The sequence below is a fragment of the Pelodiscus sinensis genome, chromosome 14 (assembly GCF_052426305.1).
Source record: "Pelodiscus sinensis isolate ZL-2025 chromosome 14, ASM5242630v1, whole genome shotgun sequence".
NCBI lineage: Eukaryota > Metazoa > Chordata > Testudines > Trionychidae > Pelodiscus > Pelodiscus sinensis.
In genome coordinates, this window is record NC_143065.1 from 3887774 (window position 1) to 3908078 (window position 20305).

At 41.5% G+C, this 20305-nt stretch overlaps 1 protein-coding gene across 3 annotated transcripts in view; it reads right to left on the bottom strand.

Annotated features, from left to right (window-relative positions):
- Positions 1–1510: 1510 nt before the first annotated feature.
- ICE2 (interactor of little elongation complex ELL subunit 2) overlaps positions 1511–20305 on the bottom strand; it is a 52121-nt gene continuing 33326 nt past the window's right edge. For 2 of the 3 annotated variants that reach the window (XM_089781892.1, XM_075897684.2), the window contains 5 exons: positions 20117–20246; positions 11441–11525; positions 11039–11089; positions 5710–5968; positions 1511–3893 (listed from right to left, as the gene is read on the bottom strand). In XM_089781892.1, the coding sequence (XP_089638018.1) occupies positions 3717–3893; positions 5710–5968; positions 11039–11089; positions 11441–11525; positions 20117–20246 (702 nt within the window). In that variant the 3' untranslated portion in view covers positions 1511–3716. Of the gene's footprint in view, positions 3894–5709; positions 5969–11038; positions 11090–11440; positions 11526–15075; positions 15799–20116; positions 20247–20305 lie in introns of those variants that run through there. The other variant, XM_075897685.2, reaches the window with a different exon arrangement.

The following is a 20305-nucleotide window of genomic DNA, read 5'->3' on the forward strand; positions in this document are numbered from 1 at the left end:
TGTGAGTGACAGCCATCACAGATGCCCAAGTGATCAAGAAGTAGTGGAAACTTTGAAGAAAACGAGGAAACAGCCATTTCCCGAGGCTGAATTGAATTAGCAGCATTGACAAACCATGGAGACAGGGAGAGAACCCCCAAAAGTGAGAGAATACTGCAAAACCCACAGACTCCGATGGGAGCTGACATGTATAAGAAGTGAAGCTCTCGCCATGGGACTCTGGGTTCAGTTCTGCAAGCCAAGCCTCAGAGGAGTCTCAGCGGCACTCCACTCCTCGCTCAGCCAGCCTCGCCTGGCCAGTAAGACTGACTTAGCCAACATGGACTGGTAACTATGCACGATCTGCAGGACTGTGTGTGCGTGTGTGATCCCGTGTGCTTCTTATAAGCGTAACAGAGAGCCTCTTTTCCTTTGGAAAAGCACTGGATTTGGTTACCTAGGGAGGTGGTGGAATCTCTATCCATTGAGATTTTTAAGTCCTGGCTTGACAAAGCCCTGGCTGGAATGATTTAGTTGGGATTGGTCCTGCTTTTAGCAGGGGTTGAACTCCATGACCTCCTGAGGTCTTTTTCAACCCTATGATTCTATTTAAAACATAAAATCAGCTTTAAAATACTGTTTTAAGAAAATGTAGTTCTTCTCTTACATCATGCATTCCATTTAATGTTTTAAGTGTTTTTCACATTCCCTTTACTAAATGTTGTTTCATGGATTTGGCTGGAAGGGGTGAGCAGAGAAAGGGAGGGAAGAGACGAGGGAGACAAGTGGGGAGGGGATGGGTCTCGGCAGAGCAGGGGTGGAGTACCCACACATTCACCTAACTCACTCACATCTCGAGCCCTGCAGGTGGAGCGCTGAGACTTGCTATGGGGCTGGAGTGCAAGCACCAGCTCGCTCTTTTGAAGAGGGAAGCCCCAGGCCTTGCCATGCGGTGGAACAAAGCAAGCCAGGGGACAGGGCCAACCCATGGCCCATAGGTTCCCCACCCTGCTATACACAGACCCAGTTAATTTGGATCAATTTGTAGAGTCCAAATTTTTATCTGAATATTTAAATTCAACAATACATACAAATTATAAAATGGGTTACTCATTTAACCTTTAGATTCCTGTCATTTTAACTGTATAACAACTGGGATTTCACACAATATATAATGAGGGAAAGGCTAAGTCTTTCAGACATTAGGGCAAACTTAGCATGAAATTAACAGCTCTGTGTTTAAAGATCAAATTCCATGGTTGTTCTAATGCAGTTTTTACTTGTATGCCGAAAACTATGCTTTGGATCCCCACCCTCAGTTATATGGCACATGACTCATATGCAAAACACTTTTGACGTGGAAGGTCACAAAAGGGATTTATGATTTTGAATCAGAATGTAATATTCATTAGTTAGCAAATCACTGTATCAAACATGTTGCACCTTGTTAACATAATACAGCTAAAAGGAACAACTAAAGTCATGTCTGGGGAGATAACAGAAGGCAAATAAAATAAACGTAACTATAGTGGTAAATAAAAAACCTGTTTCTTTATTAAGTCATTTAGATTTAAAAATAAATATATATAAACTCACTACAACTAAATATTTTATTCATATTTTCAGGATATTAAAGTATATTTGTATATAGTCCATTACAGTAGAACAATTTTGAACATAAAAATGAAGTTAACGTAATAGACAAAACATTTTGAACTTACTGCTAAGGCCCTGAACCTGTATGCAAGCACTTTGTGTATATGATCAGCTCCAGTGAACACAATCAAGGCCTATAAAAGAACACAGTCATTAAGTTTATATTCTTAATCCTGAGTATTCAGCAGTAGCTGTACATCTCTCAGGATCAGAGCCATCATAACTAGTTATAAGCAGCAATCAAAAACCCCATTACACATGGCATACTATTTAGCAATAATTTTCAGTTTTGAACCATGACCTGCAATTTGTTAAAACCTCAAAGGCACTATGATACATAGCAGTCAGCGTGCATAAACCTTTCTTTTGACAATGAACATTTATAAATTATGTAAATAAACTATGTATATTGACAATCAATCTGTGATGCATAGGATTTATAATCTCTTTTTAGCATTTTACAAAAATGGCAATTTACAAGAGCACAATTTTACTGATATTCACTCAAAAGAAAACATGTCACACTTATCAATGTTAGCCAAGAATTTTCCTCTTTGTATCTTTGGGAGCCATGATGAATGGGGTGAATTTAGACCAGGAGTGGGCAATAATTTTTGACCAAGGGCTACTTCAGAAATTTTTGAAGTGGCCCCAGACCACCTGCAAGGGGTGGGACCAGGACACTTCTGCTTGGTCTGGGGGTGGAGGAGCACGCAAAATCTTCTCCACCCCGCCCCCAGAGAGAACCACCAGCTGTTCTGGCAGTGGGAGGAGACTTCGCATGCTCCCTTTGCAGTCCCCAGGTCAATGAGGGCCTAGGAGGAGGGGAGTACGTGAAGTCTCTCCCTCTCTGCCCCCACCCTGCAAGGGAGCACCGAGCTTAGTCAACCGCCAGTTGAGCAGCAGCTGGTGGTTGACTTTAAATGCTGAGCCCCTTGCAGGGCGGGAGGAGACTTCACATGCTCCCCCTGCCCTCAAGCTCTGATTGGTCTGATGGCAGGGGGAGCACGTGAAGTCTCTTCCCACCTTGAAAGGAGCATGCAGCACTTTGAAGTGGAGACCCTTTTGCCCACCCCTGATTTAGACAAACTACAAGTGAACTGTTGAACCATATAAATATCTGGCTTGCCCCTGTAATAGTAACTAAAGCCCAGACCCTGCAACTTCGTCATGTGGGTGAAGCTTTTTGTGCTTGCATGGAATGCTACTGATTCTGACAACAGTCTTCCTACAAAATGACTGAGGCTGCCGTCATTCAGTACTACATTACCAACACACTTACTCTTGGGAGCTGAAGGTTTTGGAAGAATTTAACACCAAAAACTAATCTAGAGACAATACTGAAGTCAATTTTAACTTTCTTAGGACCTGAAGGCCCACTAAGACACGATGCCAATGAATATTTCAACAATGGAATTTTCGAAAGACACAAAGCTTGTGCAAACAAGAAATCCTGCTCTTCAAATGCAGTTGACTACACAAACCTGAAGGAGCATTTCTTATTTTCAAGGGTAATATTTTCTTTTCAAACTGGACAGAACACACCCTGCTTTTTTAAGAACATGAGCTAATTAAATTCAAACTGCTGATGCTGCATTTTACATTGAAAATTAGTACAAAATTCAAGTAACAATATCAAACATACTCATCTGCAATGAACTCTGGAAAAAGAATACAAAACAGCTGGGAAAAGTGCTTTTCTCCATTTTTATGTAATATTGAATGCTGATGTCAATTCATGCTTCTTTTCTCAAATTACAGTTTTATTATAAAAACGAAAGCAGTTATGATAGTCACTTTTGCCTATAAACATCAACTGTAGACACCTGACTTTTCTTCTCATGTGCTAACTTAAGAGAATATGTTCACATCTGAATTGCATTTAGTGAGTTAAGAAAGGGTTAAGAGATCATTGCATTTCACAACCTTCCTCAACATGGCCGCGCAGCTCTCACTTCTGCCAGGGCATTCTGGCTTCTCTGAAGCACTAAGAAAAATAAATGTCGTTTGTCTGATACTTTTTTTCCAATCCATGTTTTCTCACTGTAGCTAAGATATTCCTGCTTTGCTTGAGTTTCCTTTTATTTCTTTTTCAACTTTTTCATCTTATTTGCCCGTTTGCCATTATTTTTCTTCAGTTTCTTTGCAGCCACACCTTCATTTCTAAGAGTCTTAGCTGGCAAGGGATTGCTTTTTGTTTCCATGGATACTGGCTTTTCATTGTTGGGTGTGTCTGTGTGTGCTTTTGCCCAATCCATCTAGAAGCATTGGAAGGGGGAAAAAGTATTAGCTACTTCAGTCTGCCTTAAAACTTTAAAGCTAAAGATATAGAGCCTTATTTTCAGCTACATCTATCCCACAAAGCAGTCCTTAAAAATACAAGAGCAAACTAAACTACAAGAAATACTGTTTGGGTGTTCTTTACTTTTTAAAATGCCACAGCATTCGTATAAAATATTAAAGTTAACATTTTGGCTTTGCTAGTGGATATTCTCACAGTCTGTGACATGTATCATTTACTCACTGTCCTATAGCTTGAGACTGACAAATTCCATCAGAGGCTTCTCCAGACCTAGACTATCTGTTCAATAGGAGTTTAAGCTTGTACTACACCAAATCAGTTAAATTGTGATTTAAGTTTAGAAGACACGGTCATTTTCCAAGTCTGATACATTCTTTGGTAAAATTAATTTCCAGCAAAATTATTAAAATGTGTATCATGCTAACAATCTGTGAAGTAAAAAAAAAAAAGGGGGGGGGGGGAAACACACACAGTGTGAAGTTATTCATTTCCACTAAAAAGGAATAAATTTCCCAAATGCTATATCTTATTTATAGCCAAGACACCATAATCATATTTTCCTAAATAAAAGGTAAATCACATGCCTTCAGACAAGGAGTGGTATGGCTCTTACTTTAAAAATTGCCTTGCATAACAATAAATTTAGCTGTTTTCATGATTATTATTTCACTATTTTAGAGGATACACATTAGGAACAAGTATTTGAACAACATTCTTTACCTTAGGCTCATCTCAAGAAGCCACATAAATTGTAACTATAATTTCTTCAAAGACAATGGAGTTATGTGGGACCAGAAACAGGCAACAAGCTATTATATCTGCAATATGTTGAGGAGAATTTGGCCCCCTTGATGTTAACACACTTTCGGAATTAGGGTGAGGGATTTTTTTAATTTGTGGAATGGGGATACATGTGTTTCTACACATACTCTTCATAAAAACTACAATCCGGAGTAATTATCCAGAGGCTCTCCTGTCCCAAAAGAAGCAAATTAAGGTACCAGTGATTCACGATGGGAAGAGGATCAGTTTTGCAAATGACTGTTAAAAAAAATCCCTTCCTGAGTAGTGTTCTAATTTTTCCATCCATGCTCAGAATACATTTTGTTACTTTCACTGAGGCATGTGTGGATGTACACCACCAGTAAAAAACACATGCTGCCATCTGGGCAGCATTTGAATCTCACCAGGATAGCTGCCCAAGTGTTCAATTTAGAGGCAACACTGCTCTTGAGATTGAGGGGAAAAAATGTAACCTAAAAGGACCACAAAAATCCATCTCCAGAGCCAAAATGAGGCTTCTGCAATTGGTTTAATCCCCGTTTAGTTGTGTGCTTACAGCAATGTTGCTTCACTAGCCACAGATGCTCATAAAGAAGAGCATAGCTCCTTCCTTACATTGTTAGGAAATAATGTTAGTCCATACAAGTTGAGGGAGCAGAGCTCCACTTCAGAACTTTGCTAGATAGAACTTCTAGCTAGCTTTTCAATAACCAAACTCTGAAAGGCACGTTGTAAAAATCCATGTCAATTATCACGGGGTATTGTGAATAACTGCTAACTCTAATTATTCATTAAACAAACAGGGCTAGTTGCAGGTAAGTGAATTTGTTACTCCTGCAATGTGTTCTGTGCTCAAGGGCTGTGGCATGCATTTTTCAACTTATTTAGGGACCTCAAGCCCAAAGGTAACAGACTAGTAAGCTACCTATAACTTATGGAGCAAACCGTCTTATTTCAACAAATGTATTTGCATTAGTGTGGTTACTCACCTTCTGTTTTCTCATAGTTTCTTGGGGTCTAGGTGGAAAGGTACATGGGACTCTTCCGTGATTCAAGTGAAAAGGTAAAGGGAGGCTGGGATCTAATGGTACCCATGGAACTGAAAGGGTGGAAGGTATATTAGGTAGACTGCAGTGAGCTTTATGTAAATTATATGATGCTCTAGTCACTTTCCCGAGACAGCTCTGGTAGATTGCAACTGACGAATCTTCTGAAGCATGAGTCAATAAGTAAGAGCCTTCCTGCAAACTAAAGCACAGTCACAACATGAATCAAAATTCAAAATTTACTAAAAAGTAGAGTAAATAAAACAAATTAAACGTTTTTGCTTCTCCATTTCATTTGTTCATAATCAGGTATGGTAAAGGGATGTTAAATTCAGTTTAATCAACTAATTGACTAGTAGATAAGCAGGGGAGCCACAGATAACACCGCTACAGCTCTGCCTTTTAAACATATTAAGAGTCAGAAGGCTCTTAATACATTTTAAAGGCTGAAGCGCAGCACTAGGGACCTGGTGCGAACCAGGACAGTTGATTCCCAGCTTGCCCAGTCCCCCCACCGTGGCTTCTGCTTTTTAAAGAGCCGGCAAGCTCTTAATACATTTGAAAAGCAGAGGTGCAGCGTTGGAGATTGGCTGACACCCAGGAATCAACTGATTCCCAGCTTGGGCCCTGGTCACTGCTACCCATCTGCCTCCCCTGTCCTCCATGGAGACGGTGCTGGGGGAAACTGATTTTTAAGCTGGCTATCCCCAGCACTGGCTCCTGCTCTCTGACCCTTGCAGTCTCTGATAGCAGCAGCAAGGGGGGAGGAGGAGGAGAAAAGCGACTAGTCGACTATACGATAAGCTTACGCTTATTGGATATTCAACTAGTTGCTTACATTCCTAGTATGGTAAAAATAGTAAATGGCTTCTGCCATTTTGATGAACAACAAAAGGAAGAAGGAAACATAGCTAACACGGTGGGACAAAGTATCTGATATGTGCACACCTAAATAACGTATAATCTGCAAACTCTTTACAATAAAAATGTATTGATGGAAATGCTAATTTATCTTTCATTTGTGTACTATTATTCTTAGTTATTTAGGCCTGATTCAATTAAGCACGTACTAAACATTCAAATCATTACAAAGCACAATGACGAAAGTATGTACACTGGACACTTTTTTTAAATCCACCAGTGATCATATATATCTACAGCAAGTAAAAGCTCAACCAAATCTCCACCAGAAAAGTCTCCACCACATGTTATAAGACTGGACTCAAAAACTAAACCTCAAAATTTACAATGAAAACTCTGAGAGACAGAGAGACAGAGACAGAGATGGTTTTACAAAACAAATTTTAAAGCTCCAAAGTGGTTTAAAACCTGAGAAAATGTCAGCAGTTAAATGGAGCAAAACAGAGAACAAAGCTTCAGAGAGCAGGTGAAAACATATGAAGAAAAACTGTGCAACTGTAAAGTTAGGAGAACAGAAGCACTGGATGGGGGTAAAATACAATCAGTACCAGTACAAGCAAAACTAGCAATAAGACTAGCAAAGCAAAGCGTAAATGTCCCTGAAACACCCAAACACTTTAGGGCCCAATCTTGCAAGCTGAGTGAAGTGAGAGGTGCCAGTGGAACTTAATGTGAGGTCGACCTTTGTGTAAAGCCTGGTCTACCCTGAAAATGTAGGTTGAACTTAGCTGCATTAGGTCTATTCTCTAAACAATGATTCCACAACACCGTATCTGTTTTGTTAACTTTAAAGGCCATTAAAGTTGATTTTGGTACAGGAAAAGCCAGGGAAAAATTTGGATTTCATTTCCGGTGTGGCCACTATGGCAAGCAAACCTCAGCAGCACAACTGACCATGAATGAGCACTAGCATGGAGCACGCAGGAGATCCTGGATTTCACTGCTGTGTGAATCTGTTCTCACAGAACTATGAACCAGCAAAGAAACACAGATATCTATGGGCCCTGATCATAAAGGACACAGAGGAGAAAGGTTACATGACACAGGCCCAGCAGTTCCGTGTGAAATAACGGAGCTGAGGCAGTCATACAAAAAGACAAAGGAGGCAAACCATCAGTCTGGAGCATCACCACAAATATGCTGTGTCTATAAGCAGTTTGTATGCGATCCTAGTAGGGGGGTGGAGAGGACCCGAACAGCTTTCCTAGCCAGTCTGTTCTTTCCTCCCAAGACACTCCTCTGGCAGCTTCGGGCAGCAGCATGAAGAATAGCATGGATGAGGAGGAGGAGACTGGTCAGCAGGTGAGCGGGGCAACCAATCTCACTGACAGCCAGCACTTGCTTATAACTTTGGAGACAACCCCCTCCTCCCAGGACGTCTCTCAGCCATCAGTAAGTGGTCTAGTATCACTGCAGAACAAAGCATTGCAGCTTCTGGTCCAGTTTTCTGACCACTTTCAGTCAGCATCGGCTCCTTATCACTGTAAGTGATTTGGAGAGGATTAATATCGCACATGGCAACCTGGGGCCTGAGCAGTAAGCCTCCATTTGTTCACCCCCGACGAAGCATAGCTTGAGCTCGTCCTGATGCCACAACTGGCCCCTCTTCCCTCGTCATACTCATAGGGGAAGGGAAACTTGCACTCTTCCGGCAAACGGAGGTTGCCGAATATACGGCACTGCATGAGCCCCTGCCTTGCTGCTACCCACTTCCTGCCTGCATGCACCTGGGGGAAGGGAAACTTGCACTCTCCTGGCAAACCAGTGGGGCTGAAAACAGGAGTACCACGTGAACTCCTGCCCAGGGACTCACCACATGCTCCTGAAGGAAGGGACGGTTGTACTCTGCCAGCAAATGAGGGATTCCAAAAACAGTCACCACATGACCCTCCCTCTGCCCTGTCTTGGTCATCACATCAGGACCCTCTTCCTTCCACAGGCTCAAGTCCCAGCCTTTTACCATGCTTGCCACCAAACTGAACCCAGCTGCTCCCCTAAGATCTCTGTGGTGTACCTGCTACATAGCAGCCGCTTAAAGCATAACTGTGGCTTTGTACATGACACCTCCCTTTCATCTTTAGGTTTTATGCTCAACGTTGTCTCTCCTGTAAACCCTTTCCTTCACTTTTCATTATAGAGGGGGCAGCAGCGAGCATGCTGCACGCTCCCCAGCTCTGCCAGCTGACGGGCTGGCACGTATCTGCAGGTGAAAATGGAATAGGGATGAAATCCAATCTGCCCACTTGGAGGGGAAGCACTCGAATGGAGGAATAGGTTGCCCCAGGTCATGCAAGCGAAGCAAACCGGAGAGCATGCAGGGAACTGGAAGTGAAGAACCAGGAGAATATCTTGACTGACATGGCCTTCTAGAACAGCCACATGCACATGCACCCCTTTTGGCCTCCACAGACACACGTTCCCTCCTCACTGACTTCCACAGTCTTCTCTCCCGGGGGGCCTAAAATACAGGGCGGGGGAGGTCAAGGGGCAGTCTCACACACAACCCCCAGGGATGTATCCCAGAGCACTCCCCTGAAGCTCCCACCCTGAACGCTTTCTGTTCCTGATGTGTTCCATAAATAAAAATGCAGGATTTCTGAACAATAGTCTCTTTATGGCTTGTGTTGAAGGGGGAGGGGGAGTTTACAGGATTTACAGGCAAGAATGCTTAATGCAGTGCAGGGCACCTCATTAAGAGCAGCATGCATGACTCATATCCGTCTGGCCATTCACAAGGCTGTTTTTCAAAGCTTCTCTGATTTTCAGTGCCCCTCACCTGTGCTCTACTTATAGCCCTGCTGAGTGCCTGCTCATAATTACTGGTTAGGTATTGTGCTTCAACCCCCCTCTCCCTCTCTCTATAACTTTTCCCCCTTACTCTCAAATACTGTGGTGCACACAGCAAGCTGCCACAATAATGGGAATGTTGCTTGAGGTGAGGTCTAACCTAGTCAGTAGATTGCAAAAACTTCCCTTTAAACACCCAAAAGCACATTCTACCACTATTCTGCACTTGCTCAGGCTGCAGTTGAACTGCTCCTTACTGCAGTCCAGGCTACCTGTGTACACCTCCAATGTCAATTTTCTGGTCTGGAAAGATTGCTACTTTTTGAAGAGGCAGGAGTTCCTAAAGATGTGCATCATACACTTTTCCCGACCCTCCCACATTGATCTTGGTGAAATGGCCCTTGTGATCCACCAGTCCCTGCAGCACCGTCAAGAAGTACCCCTTGCAGCTTACGTACTCTTTGACAAGGTGGCTGGTGCCAAGATAGGGATTACTGTGTCTACTTGGATCACAACAACTCCCACTGCAGATTTCCCCATTCCGAACTGACTGGTAGCTGTCTGACATTGAAAGCTTCCACGTGGTTATTGCCCCTCACTTCTCCCCTGTCAGAGTATTAGGGTATTTCTGCACTTCAAGGCAGAAAAAAGCAATTTGCAAACTTCCATGAAAGTGGCCTCGCATGGCAAAACATGCGTAAGTTTTGCTGCCACTGCTGATCGTCTCATAGCTGCATTACTATGCGGTCCCACCAGTCTGTGGTCTCATGGCACCAGAACCAGCATTCCACTGAGTTAAGAGGATCAAATGCCAATGGCATTTGCCAGGCTCTCAAGTGCTTCACAGAAGAGTAGCCGCTTGAGATTCTTCCTTGTTCCAGCAGACCCTTGATACACTGTGGATATATTCCAGCAAAAGGTGCACCATGGTTAATGTGACTGCCATAATACTTTGCTGCTGAACAGGTTCCACAATGGGTTCCCTGCCTACCCTGCTATGGTGTCTGCATTGATAACCAGGTGAAAAAAAGAGTGCCAGTCTGTTTGCTGTTGCTTTCAAGCGTGGGGTGGGGAGAGGAGACTAGTTCATTATGAGACGCTAACAATGTGTACCCACAGCCACCCGCTGTACAGTTTTAGTCCCTGAGTGCACTAGGAGCATAACCCAGAATGCAAAGGGGAAACAGGAACTGCAAAATTGCTGCTCACAGTGCATTCCTCTCACAGTCAATGGTACCAGCCTACTGGGGACGCATTACTTCCAACTACAGTGAATTCTTGCACACAATAGGGATATGCACCTTCAATTTTACAAAGTTAAAAAATTCAATCTTATCTCGTAGTGTAGACTAGACCTAACGGAGCTTGCAGGATCCAACTTATTTTATATCGTATCTTTTGTACATAAAAACTAGCTCTACAAGCTTTACAGAGTATGTAATGGCATTATCTAAGTTACTATAGAAACAACAACTGATAGGTACACAATCATGTTGCAAAAGAAAGAAAATTATCTTTGGAGCCCTGGGATGCTATTGCAACATAAACAACAGAAATTACTTACTCAATCACTTGCTTCAAGATATGTCGAAGAATATTTAATGGATTTGCAGGCCTGTGGGTAGAAAATTCACAGAAGGTAAATTTATAAACCAAGGTTTTCCATTATCGACAAATCAGGAACCCAAATTGGACACGCTGAAAGGATCTGATTTCACTAAGTAATGTTTTTACAATCACCTTCTTTTAAGATGACTCAAGTTGCTGATCCCAAAACAGAGACACCCAAACTTATTTGATGTGACTGGAAATCTTGGCCATCACACTAAACAAAGTATATGGGAGTCTGAGCCATGTTTCTACGTTAACTCACAGGGAGTTGTGTCACCTACAGATTAATAAATGACTTGGAAAAGGTTTGTTAATTCTGAAACTCTTTTTAGATATGATTATGAAGTTTACTTACTTAAATGATCCACATTTTTCTTTTAACTGTTTCGGAGAAATCTCTTCAAGCATAATGAGCTTTGATGTAAAGGCATCAATATGTCCTGAAAAAAATTATCAATTGAATCTGCTAAATAAAGAACAGCAAAAGGGAACAAAGTTGGTAAAAAAGACTATTACCGTAATACAAACTTACAAGTCTTGCTCAGCTGAAAGCCAATCAGGTGAAAAGCAGTTCTAACTCATAACACACTCTCTGTAGGAAACACTTAAACAACGAATAGTCTAGCAGCATCTGGTATCATGAGTTTTCATGCCCACGAAAGCTCATGATATCAGCTACATGTTTTGTTACTCTTTAAGGTGCTGCAAGACTATTTGTTGTTTTTTTAAGAACTTCTAGTTACAGACTAACTTGGCTACCCCTCTGAAGCTTTTTAACACTCTCTATAGGTGTTTGAAAATGAAACCCTAAATTGCTATCATTCTTTAAATATAAATGTCCATGCTTCAGGCCTGAACTTCCAAACTATACTGGACAGAAATTGAAATCTAAAATTCTGAACCAGTTAAACAGTCTCAAGAGCAAGCAGGCAGTGCTTATCTTTCATCTAAAATCCTAATAAAGTTTGTACTGCCCATTACCATTCTCATTCAGATGGTGGTGTTTTGGGAATTCTGCATTAAAGTCAGTATCATCATCATAGTGGCTAGGAGCTCCCATCATTGACCAGAACCTCAGCGTACCAGGTGCATTATACAACACAAAGACAGTCCAGCCCCAATTACCATGTAGGTATAGGACAGGTGGCAACAGACAGACCCAACGGGGAAACAAGACAATATTGGTCAGTATGATAAGTAATAATCACAGGGCACCAACAGTCTAACCATGGTCAAGTTTTTGAGGGAGGATATTAAGTTAGTTTTGCAGATGTTTATGGAGAACATCTTGCAAGCATGAGAGGCTTGACATGTCAGTTTTAAAGAAAAAAATGTGATTAGAATGATTATGTTTTAACACTTTCCAAACTACGTGAGCTTTTCCTTTTGGGTTATATCTATTTTTCTTTCATACTGAACTCCTGATTGTGTTATCCGAACACTTGATTCCATGTTTCCCTTTTATATCTGGATTTTTCTTATTTAAAAAATTGTAATCTTCAAATTTGAGCTTGCCATTGGTGACAGCAATCTTGCTATAAATTGTTCATTGGTGACATGGACACTGTGTGTCACCAGCTCCTTACCAAAATACTCCAAACCCACCACCATTTTGACACAGATGAAAGCTAGTGATTCAAATGTCCAGACTTGCCAAATTTTAAACAAGAGTAGGACAGGAAAATGGTGAAACTTGCATCAGAGCCACTGTCCTAAGGCAACATATTGAGAGAGCTCCTTCCTGGAAAACTCCTCTCATTCTAGTTTCCAAAGGGGGAAATCAGAATTTCATTGTTGGAAAAAAGTTAATTGCCATCAGAAAATATTACATTTTTGTAGATTTCACAAGCTGCGCTTATAGAAGTAAGGAATTTATTCAATAACCACTACAGGCAGTCCCCGGGTTACATGGATCCGACTTACATCGGATCCCTACTTACAAACGGGGTGAGGCAACCCCGCACTAGCTGCTTCCCCCCAGCACACTAGGGAGACGCGAAGCTAGTGCTTCCCCCCAGCAGACCAGGGAGATGAGGAACGGCTTTTCTCAGCAGACATCTCAGCTTGAGAATAAAGGACTGAGGGAAGTGAGGTGTGGGAGAATAAAACTGAGCTCTGGAGAAATGTTTGGCTAGAGTTTCCCCTACAATATATATCAGTTCCGACTTACATACAAATTCAACTTAAGAACAAACCTACAGTCCCTATCTTGTACGTAACCCGGGGACTGCCTGTATATTTAAACTGCTTATCTCAGTTATTTTACATTCAATGCCACACATTATTAGGTAATCCATTATTTGGAGTTCGGAACATCGTTGAATAGACATCATTATTCTTAATGGATTAGAAAATGCAAGAGGACAACTGGCTTAACACAGATTTTGTACACTTGTCAGTTATCTTGCAATCTGTAAATTTTGCAAGATTAAATTGATAAATTAGGCATTTTGCATTAGTTTAAAAATCTAGTATTACTGCACATCTTATCTTCTCATCCCTGTCATGCTCACACCCCTTTTATCTTTCTATCAGATTTATAATAATCTTTTCCTCTTCTCATTTGGCAGTCAGCATAGCCTGAAAACCAATTAATCAAGATTTATATTACTGTTTCTGATGCCTAACTTAAATGAAAGATTGAAAGCCCCTTAGATTAATCCATATACCCATAGGCTGTGTCTACATTGGCACCCCTTTCCGGAAAAGGGATGCTAATGAGACCAGTCGGAATTGCAAATGCACAAGATCCCTTATTCCTACTTGAAAGGAATCATCATACTTGAAAGTAGGAATAAGGGATCTTCCGGAAAAGGGCTTATTTTCCGCAAGATCCCATCTAGACTGGCGCTTTTCTCTGGCAAAACCCCTAGCCAGAAAAAAGCGGCAGCCATGTTCATGCAAATGCCGCGGGGATAGTTAAATCCCCCCGCGGAATTTGCAATTCCGAAGTGTCTCATTAGCATCCCTTTTACGGAAAAGGGTGCTAGTGTAGACACAGCCAGATTGTATGTACTTTTTCCCAGTTCACCTCAGTCCTTTCAAAAACAAAAATCAACAGCAGCTCCTTCCCACACACATTTTACTTGGGAAAATAGTAACCTAGTCATATTAGCTTTCACTTAGATAATTATAAAGTCCTGACATACAGATAATGAAATTATAAGGGGAACTTTTTTTTTCTTGGCTGCAAAACAGCTCCCATTTTAATCCAAGGGAGCTGATCTCAACTTTCTTTACTGTGCTCATAGCAAGAATGCTTGTCTCTCTTTGGAAACACATGGTACAGAGATAGTTTTCTTTGTTGAAAACCTGAAGCAACTGTATAGCAGCGTGTGTTTGTTTCCACGCCCCCCCCGCCGAATTATGACTGCACAGATTCAATGGACCTTTCTCCAGTGTACCTCAAGACTTCTCTTCATAGAGAAGAGGTGAGCTGAAACCATATATGCCATTAATCTACCAATTCCACTCCGCACACCTTAGAGATTCCTGGGAGGTGGTAGGGTTCAAAGAATAGAGACCTTTACATAGCTTTTCAACCTAAGCAAGGGCAAATTTGGAAATGACACAGTCTTGACAGCATTTTACTCATTCTTAGTACTTAGCAATGTTCATGTAACCACAAAACAAAAATGTTAACGGTGACAAGGCATTATGGTTTACATGTGCCTTCAACATAAAGTATAAACCCACTCATCTTTTTCAGGTTGAAACTTTAGTTATTTCTCTCCCAACTTTATGCAACTGAACACATTTCCTTATGGAAAGAGCCTCTTAAGTACACACACATTAGAATCCAAAGGAACCAGTACTCCACATATGTCATATCAATCTTACTATACATTTTAGAAATGTGTCTTTCTGAAAGTCTGTTCAATAATTCTTCTTAAACAGTAAAAAAAAATAGGACCACCAAATTTGGCATGCAGCTTCCTCTTATCCTAACTTAAAGCAAGTTAAGGTTTTGGTTAAGAGGAAGCTTCCTACCAAATTTGGTGGTCCTAGTTTTTACTGTTTCGGAGGAGCTCTTAAACAAAGAGAAGGTTGGATGGGCATATAGTCTCTCCCAAATATATAGAAGATTAAAAATCTTAAAAGGGGTGATAATATCATTAGGACAGGCAGTGATGTTTCAAAGCAAAAATTAATTTTTACCTTAAAAAGAAATCAGCACATTTACATCCAAAAATTAAAACTACTACATATGTGGCTAATAGACAAAATTTCACTAGCAATCTTTAAATATATTTCAAGTCTGAACAAAAACAATCCTACTAAATTTATTTCCTCACAGTGAAACAGATGAATATAGAAAACAATCCACTTTTTTTTCCAGGATAGTTAAAGGGATTCTGTGAATTTATCTCTATATGTTTCTACCTAGTGTTACAATTGCCATCTGGAATTATTACAGATGACAGATTAGCGAAATAACTTAATTCCTTGATGAATGAGACACCCTGTGCACAATCAATCAGTTGCTTTCCCCTTTATTGAAACCCATACAGCTAGGATTTTTCAAAAAGCGCATGGTAGTCAAGCACCCAACTTTCCAAATGACTTTCAATTGGAGTTTAGCACCTACCTCTCTCAGGCTTTTTGGAAACCTCAGACTATATGCATAACTTTACTTAGAAGCATAGTTCACAGAGGCTATTCATGTGAATAGAATTATGCCCATAGTCATTTATTTTCCCATTTGTGGGATTTCTTCACATAGCAAGAAAGAGAGAGAAAAACACAAATTAAAATAGGGAAATGTGGTTCTAAAACCCATCAAAATTGAAATTTGAAGATTAGAATAGAAAGGGAAGTTTATATGTAAATGTTAGGACAAAAACAACTCTGCAGATCTAAGACACAAAAGCAAAACTTCTGCTATGATGTTATGTGAAAAACATATCTAAAAGGGATAAATTCGGAGAACAACTGGAAGAGTTAAGTAACCACAGGCCACAACAGCTGCTATAGAAACTAGCAAAGACAAGTTTTTTCTACAACAGGAAAATGAGACAGTCCTAACTGTAGAACAGTCATTCTCTGTACAAACAGGATTTTTGACCTCAAACTGAGTGCCAAACTCATTCAAAAATATATTTTTGAACATTACAACTATTTAACCAAATTAGCTAGCAGCAAGTTTTTTTAATAATGGAGATTGCCTATCTCCTAGAACTGGAAGGGACCTTGAAAGGTCATCCAGTCCAGTCCCCTACCTTCACAGCAGGACTAAGTACCATCCCGGACAAATTTTTGCCCCAAATCCCTAAATGGCCTCCACAAGGATTGAACTCACAACCGTGGGTTTAGCAGGCCAATGTTCAAACCACTGAGCTATCCCACCCCCCAATATAAAGATAACCTACAAATGTTACCTTCGTATGCATCCCATGAAGTGGGTTTTACCCACAAAAGCTAATGATTCTATATATTTCTTGTTAGTCTCTAAGGGCGTGGCTACACTCTGTGGAAGATTGACACTGCTGCAGTTGATCTTCCAGGGCTTGATTTAGTGGGTCTAGTACAGACCCACTAGATCCTACTCAAAGGGCACCACTGTCAGTGCTGGTGCTCCTTCCCATGAGGAGTAAGGGAAGCTGACAGAAGCGTTCACTCCCATTAGCCTCCCATTGTGTGGCTGGTGTGGAAATGCAATTTTAAGATGTGTCAACTCCAGCTACATAATTTACAAATAGCTGAAGATGCTTTGATCTTCCGATGTAGCGTAGACCAGGTGTAAGATGCTATAGACTACTCATTGTTTTTAAAGTTACAGGCTAACATGGCTATCCCCCTGAGACTTTGTACAAATCTTAGTTGGGGATCCTACAGTTAACATTACCTTGACCACATTATACATGTAGATAGAGCTCATTCAAATCTTTCCAAAAACCCTCAGGTTTTTTGGAAAATGCAAGTTTGGTAGAAAAATGTTTTATCAAATCTATTACAGATCTGACAAAATTTTAGTCAAAACATACAAGCCCAAGAAAGAAACCAACAGAACACCACTGGCCATCACCTACAGTCCCAGGCTAAAACCTCTCCAACGCATCATTAGTGATCTACAACCCATCCTGGACAATGATCCCTCGCTTTCACAAGCCTTGGGAGGTAGGCCGGTCCTTGCCCACAGACAACCCGCCAACCTGAAGCATATTCTCACCAGCAACTACACACCGCACCATAATAACTCGAACTCAGGAACCAATCCTTGCAACAAACCTCGGTGCCAACTCTGCCCACATATATACACCAGCAACACCATCACAGGACCTAACCAGATCAGCCATACTGTCACTGGTACATTCTCCTGCATGTCTACCAACGTAATATATGCCATCATGTGCCAACAATGCCCTACTGCTATATACATCGGCCAAACTGGACAGTCCCTACGTAAAAGAATCAATGGACACAAATCTGATATTAGGAATGGCAACATACAAAAACCTGTAGGGGAACACTTCAATCTTCCTGGACACACAATTGCAGATCTAAAAGTAGCCATCCTGCAGCAAAAAAAACTTCAGGACCAGACTTCAAAGAGAAACTGCTGAGCTATGGTTCATCTTCAAGTTTGACACAATCAACTCTGGATTAAACAAAGACTGTGAATGGCTCGCTAACTACAAAAGCAGCTTCTGCTCTCTTGGAATTCACACCTCCAGATCAGCTGCTAGAAGTGGGCCTCATCCTCCTTGATTGGATCCATCCTCATCTCCAGCCTGATCCTGGCCTGCATATTTATACCTGCCTCTGGAAATTTCCACTACATGCATCTGACGAAGTGGGTCTTTGCCCACGAAAGCTTATGCTCCTACACTTCAGTTAGTCTATAAGGTGCCACAGGACTCCTCGTCGCTTTAGTCACAACATAGGTATGCTTCCACATTCCCCCCTGCTTCTGTGGAGACAAGAGAGGCACAGCTCTACATCACTGCCCCCCATACGTCTGGAGGTCAGAAATACCCATAGCCAACGTGTTCTGCCTCCTTATGCCCAGAGGTGAGGAGGTTGGCTGGGGAGGAAGAGTACACTGGCTTCCTGAGTCTCTGCTTCTCCAGCAGCTAAGCTAGAATGCCTCCTGCCAATTTCATCCTGAGGATGGTGAGGGTGAATAAAAAATAAAATCCGTTTTGATTCTCCTGAAACAAGTTTCCTTAGAAATCCTTTCCATGAAAAGTGTGGAGGATATTTTTTGAGAGAGAAAGCTTCTTTCCAAAGTGAAAGAAAACATTAAGATACTTGCAGAAAGACTTTTCCCCAGCCAGCTCTACATACCGTATATTCCGGCGTACAAGACGACCTCTGAAGTTAAAAAACATCCCCCAAAAATCGGGGGTCGTCTTGTACGCCGGATGCCCCGCCACCGGAGCCCCTCCGCGGCTTTGAAAGCCTCGGGGGAAGCCGGCGGCGGGGCATCCCAGGCGCGCATGGGCTGCCCCCCCGCCGGAGCCCCTCCACGGCTTTGAAAGCCTCGGGGGAAGCCGGCGGGGGGGCATCCCAGGCGCGCATGGGCTGCCCGCCCGCCGGAGCCCCTCCGCGGCTTTGAAAGCCTCGGGGGAAGCCGGCGGGGGGGCATCCCAGGCGCGCACGGGCAGCGCGCACGGGCTGCCCCCCCTCCGGAGCCCCTCCGCGGCAGCCCATTAACCCTGGTGTAAGAACTTCAAGTTCTGCATTTGTACAATTATGAACAAAGCATTAAACATTTTTTCCCTCATGGGAGCAGTATTTGTGGTTTCTGGAGACACAAACATTTGGAGAAAAGCTGCTCCTCTACAAAATTAAGTCCGAAATATTCCATACAGTTACCCAGGCTTTAACCTCCTCCTGTTCTAAACTACACCCACTGTGCGTCTCTCACTGAAGATTTGTATTTTTCCACAAGCTGTCTCTCTTTACTGATGCATTCCTTCCATTCCATTCCAACCAGAAGTGGCTCCTCCCTTCTCTTTCCTCTCCATTTTCACATATTAGAGGACAGAGAATACTGAGGCGCTTCCTCCTGAGCTTTGTTTCTAATCACAAGACATATTGGGAAATAAGACCAGAGGGATCAGACAGACTTGGGTGGGGAGAAGCTCACTACTAGCTAAACATTTTTTTTCATTTGAAATGTAATCCCTTGGTGGAAAATGCTTTTATTAGTCTAAGGCACTCTCCTGGAGAGAATTACAATTAAACTAGAAGTTTTTTATTATATGATTTGATACTCTCTCCTTCACATTAGGAGCTTTTGCTTAAAGATAACAAGAAAACGGAAATCCTAATAGTCTAAATTCAGTGTCATCTTTTAAAGATGTCTAGTGTTTCACAATTTTAAAACACAGAAATAAGTAAAGGTTACAAAATGTTTGCACAGAATAGGGATACGAAAGTGTAAGTATTTACACGTTACCCGATAAGCTTGGGCTGATCTGTTCACCTGCATGGTTGTATGCACCCCAACCCCATCCCTGTTCTGCTCTCTCTATAGAAGCAGCAGCATGGGGAGAGTGGACAGGGAGGCAAGCAGGAGCCTATCTTGGATTTTTGATATTGTACAACATTTTCAATTCTTATAATGAGCTCTATGAAATCTTTTGCACATGAAGTAGTTGAAGTGAAATAAGCAGTTTCAGAAAAAAAGCAGGAACTGTACTTGCAATTATGAATATTTTAAACCTTAATACATTAAAATTAAATATGTGAGTCACGTATCTGGGGAACAGAATTAGGTCAAAGGGGAAATTCTGTTTGCTATGACAGTCTCAACCAGACAAGAGCTTGGAAGGGGAAAGATAATTCAATGTTAGAACTTGTTCTAATTCTCTTGCCTTTTATTTCATTTTTCTTTATCATCATAATGGGTTTGAACATAAGAATTACTGCTCTTCCTACTTGTATCTTTAATAGTAGTTGAAATGTCAGCATGTAACAGCAAATTAAGAAACAAGGCTATAAGTGACTAAAGCAGTAATCAAACATGAAGCAAAACATTACTCTTTTGATTAAAATCATAGGTACAATACTCCAACATACTTACCCACATAAAACGAGCATTTAGAATGCAATAAGCTCTCTGTCCACAACCGACATATTTCACTTTCTGTAAGAGCTTCTACTCCATAATAGGCTTGATATTCTACTTTTGGCAATACATAAACTGGAATATGCTGAAAGTAAAAATAATATTAGCCAGGAGGCCACTCATCAGCAAGTTAAAACATCTTAA